The sequence below is a fragment of the Elephantulus edwardii genome, unplaced genomic scaffold, assembly GCF_000299155.1.
Source record: "Elephantulus edwardii isolate Elephantulus edwardi_28Jun2011 unplaced genomic scaffold, EleEdw1.0 scaffold00133, whole genome shotgun sequence".
Taxonomy (NCBI): Eukaryota; Metazoa; Chordata; class Mammalia; order Macroscelidea; family Macroscelididae; genus Elephantulus; species Elephantulus edwardii.
The window spans coordinates 2,340,475-2,343,516 of NW_006399883.1; the positions used below are offsets into that span (position 1 = coordinate 2,340,475).

A 3,042-nucleotide genomic window follows, 5' to 3' on the forward strand; every position below is an offset into this window, starting at 1 on the left:
TGATTATAAAGACAGTTCATATTAGTTCTAATATTTAAAAAATACCATTGTTGTCTTACTAACAGCTATTAGTTTATATTTAATGATTAATAGTGAAATCAAGACTAGTCAAAACCTTCTGTTATGAATGATAAATTAAATTACTTTTGAAAGCTATTTTCCCATAAAAATAGAAAAAACACAATACGAACAGTAAAATTGTAGAAGTGACTTACTTAAAAGGAAATTTAGAAGCATACTTTAAATAAGATTGGAACACACTCTAGTTGCTAATGTAAGATTTGGAGATTCCACTTTACCAAGAGACATATCGGGATAAACGTCTGGTTATCTACCTGTAAAATATGCTTGAGAAAACTTAATGGAGCACAGTTCTGTTGTGAGACACATGGAGTCTCTGTGAGTCAGAATTGACTTAGCAGTGACTAATTTTAGGGTTGTTTTTATAGTGTTTCTCTCAGTTGCCTGCTTTTGCCAGGTCTTTGCTATTTAGATTTTTAAATAACTTTTCTTTTTTTCCTAATAACATAATTCACTTGCTTCTCTCTTCCTCAAGTCAGACCCTAATGTGTCACACTTATTTTCTCGTTCTTACATAAAATGGTAAGTTATGATAAGATCTTCAGTTTCCTGGTGGAATGGATGGTGAACCTCCAGTTACCAAAGTGCCATAAGTGAGTCAGTTTGCAGTACTTACAGATACTGACTCTAAGTCAGCGAAGTTAGTTTAGAGTTTCTGAGCTCTGTCCTGCATGCTTTCCCAGGAAAAGCTACAAAGTGTAACTTTCAAGATAAGAGCATACAAAAATTTGCACTATGAGAGAGAAGTTGTGAACTTAGGTTTCAGGCTGAAGAGACATGTAAGCCAGATTCAGCCCACATTTTTGTATTTTTTATTTGTTCTGTTTTGTTTGATAGTCTGGGTAAATTATGTTAAAATGAGAATTTATTTCTACTGAAAAATTTGAAGGCTTAATCTTATCACACTCCAAAGTCTCATATGAGTAGCTCCTATTCAGTACCACTCTACTGTTTCTGATGTGTTCACATTCTTTACTCAAATCTTGAGGATTTGAGCTTTAACCATTTTTATGCTTTTGTCTCAGACAACATTATGGTAGTGCCTATAACAGCTGCTTAGTGGTTAATTATTGAATGAGTAAAATAATTTTTTATTTTGAGGAAACTCTATGGAGAAAGGACCAAAGCTATACAAATGTTTAGGTCTTTCATTCACAGGGTCGTTAAAAGCCGTATACAACTTAACAGCACTTAACATAACAAACAACAATGTGTATTAGTTTGAAAACTTTTAATATGATATAAATGTGTCTAGGTAACCAGACACTTAAAGAATGTATGTCTATTTCTTATTCATTTTTTAAGAACTTATGCCCCTGAGTCAACTGAACAGCTGAGAGAATGAATGAAAAGCAACGCAAATGGAACTCACAAACTAAGGTTGGGAATTTCATTTTTTCATTACATTTTTTATGCATAGATAGCTGTATTTATGTGTCTTTTAAATACAACTATCTTGAATATTTGTTCATCTCCCCCACATGACTTCAAAAGGAAATGACAAATGAGACCACTGTGATGGAATTTATTCTCAAAGGCTTCTCAGACATCTTTGAACTCAGGCTACTAAGCACCATCTCTGTCCTCTTCATCTACCTTTTTTCCCTCCTGGGGAATATGTCTATCATCGCAGCTGTGAACAGAGACAACCGCCTCCATACCCCCATGTATTTCTTCTTGAAGAATTTGTCCTTTTTGGATATGTGCTATACCTCAGTCACCATACCCAAGGCACTGATCAACTCACTCATGGAATCAGGAGTCATTTCCTTTCGGGAATGTGTGGCTCAACTTTTCTTGTTTGTAATGCTGTGTGCCTCTGAGTGCTTTTTGCTCACATCTATGGCCTATGATCGCTGTCTGGCCATTCATAAGCCCCTTCTTTATGGGGTCATTATGAATAGAAAGCTGTGTACAGAGCTTGTCATTGTGGCCTGGTTGAGCGGAGCTCTTTATGCCATATTTCACACAGTCAACACCTTTTCCCTCCTGTTCTGTGGGCCCAACATTATCGATCATTTCTTCTGTGATAGCTCCCCTATCATGAGACTCTCCTGCAGTGACCCTCATACTAATGAGGAAGTCGGATTTGTAGTGGGTGGGTGCATCATCCTGGGAGCCTTTGCCCTCACCATAATCTCATACGTTATTATCATCTCCACTATTGCTCAAATCCATTCTGCCAATGGGCGTTGGAAGGCCTTCTCCACTTGCTCCTCTCACCTCGCTACTGTCATTCTGTTTTATGTCACTGGGAGCTTTGCTTATTTGAGGCCTGCTTCCCATTACTCACCTACTCAAGGACGGCTAGTGTCTGTATTTTATTCCATCCTCACACCTAGCTTGAACCCTGTTGTCTACTGTTTGAGAAACAGAGACATGCAGGTGGCTCTGATAAAGCTATATCGTTCATCCAAATAAGTATTTTTATCTTGTTGATCATATTTTCTGAATCTTGTTCTGCACTCTCTTTATATTTCTTACTTACTCTTTTACAGCCATGAAATATAGAATTTGTATCTTAGCCACCAGAGCTCCCTCATAAAATAGCTGCTAAAATTATTATTTTTTGCCATGGAGTTTATGAATTTTCATTAGTTATTGACATTACAAGGAAGAAACACCTTCCATACATTGCCATTAGTTTGTCATTAAAGAAATTACATTTTGAAATTCCAAAAGTGCAAAAGATGTAATCTTAGATCTAATAACAGCATAAACACTATTATCAGGAATGGAATGCTAATTACATAGGAAGTTTATAGAATATGTAATATATCCTGAACATAACTACTAAATGCACAAAAAATATTTGTTATACCTTGTGCTTATTTTTATTTAAAAATATCAGATTCTCTTCCACATGGCCGAGTTGGCTGATTACATAGTTTATATCTTCTGCATCTTTATTAAATTTCTTTTGAGTTTACCTGTCCTTTGGTGAGTGTGGTGTGTTAAAGT

General features: G+C 35.8%; 1 protein-coding gene across 1 annotated transcript; it reads left to right on the top strand.

Annotated features, from left to right (window-relative positions):
* Window positions 1–1,578: 1,578 nt before the first annotated feature.
* Window positions 1,579–2,502, top strand: LOC102866111 (olfactory receptor 1044-like). The gene has a single exon (XM_006894001.1). It carries the CDS (start codon window positions 1,579–1,581, stop codon window positions 2,500–2,502), a length of 924 nt encoding a protein of 307 aa, XP_006894063.1.
* Window positions 2,503–3,042: the final 540 nt, after the last annotated feature.

What these genes read in the sequence shown, in the direction of transcription:
- LOC102866111 (XM_006894001.1), top strand. Translation starts at nt 1,579, where the DNA reads ATGACAAATGAGACCACTGTGATGGAATTTATTCTCAAAGGCTTCTCA.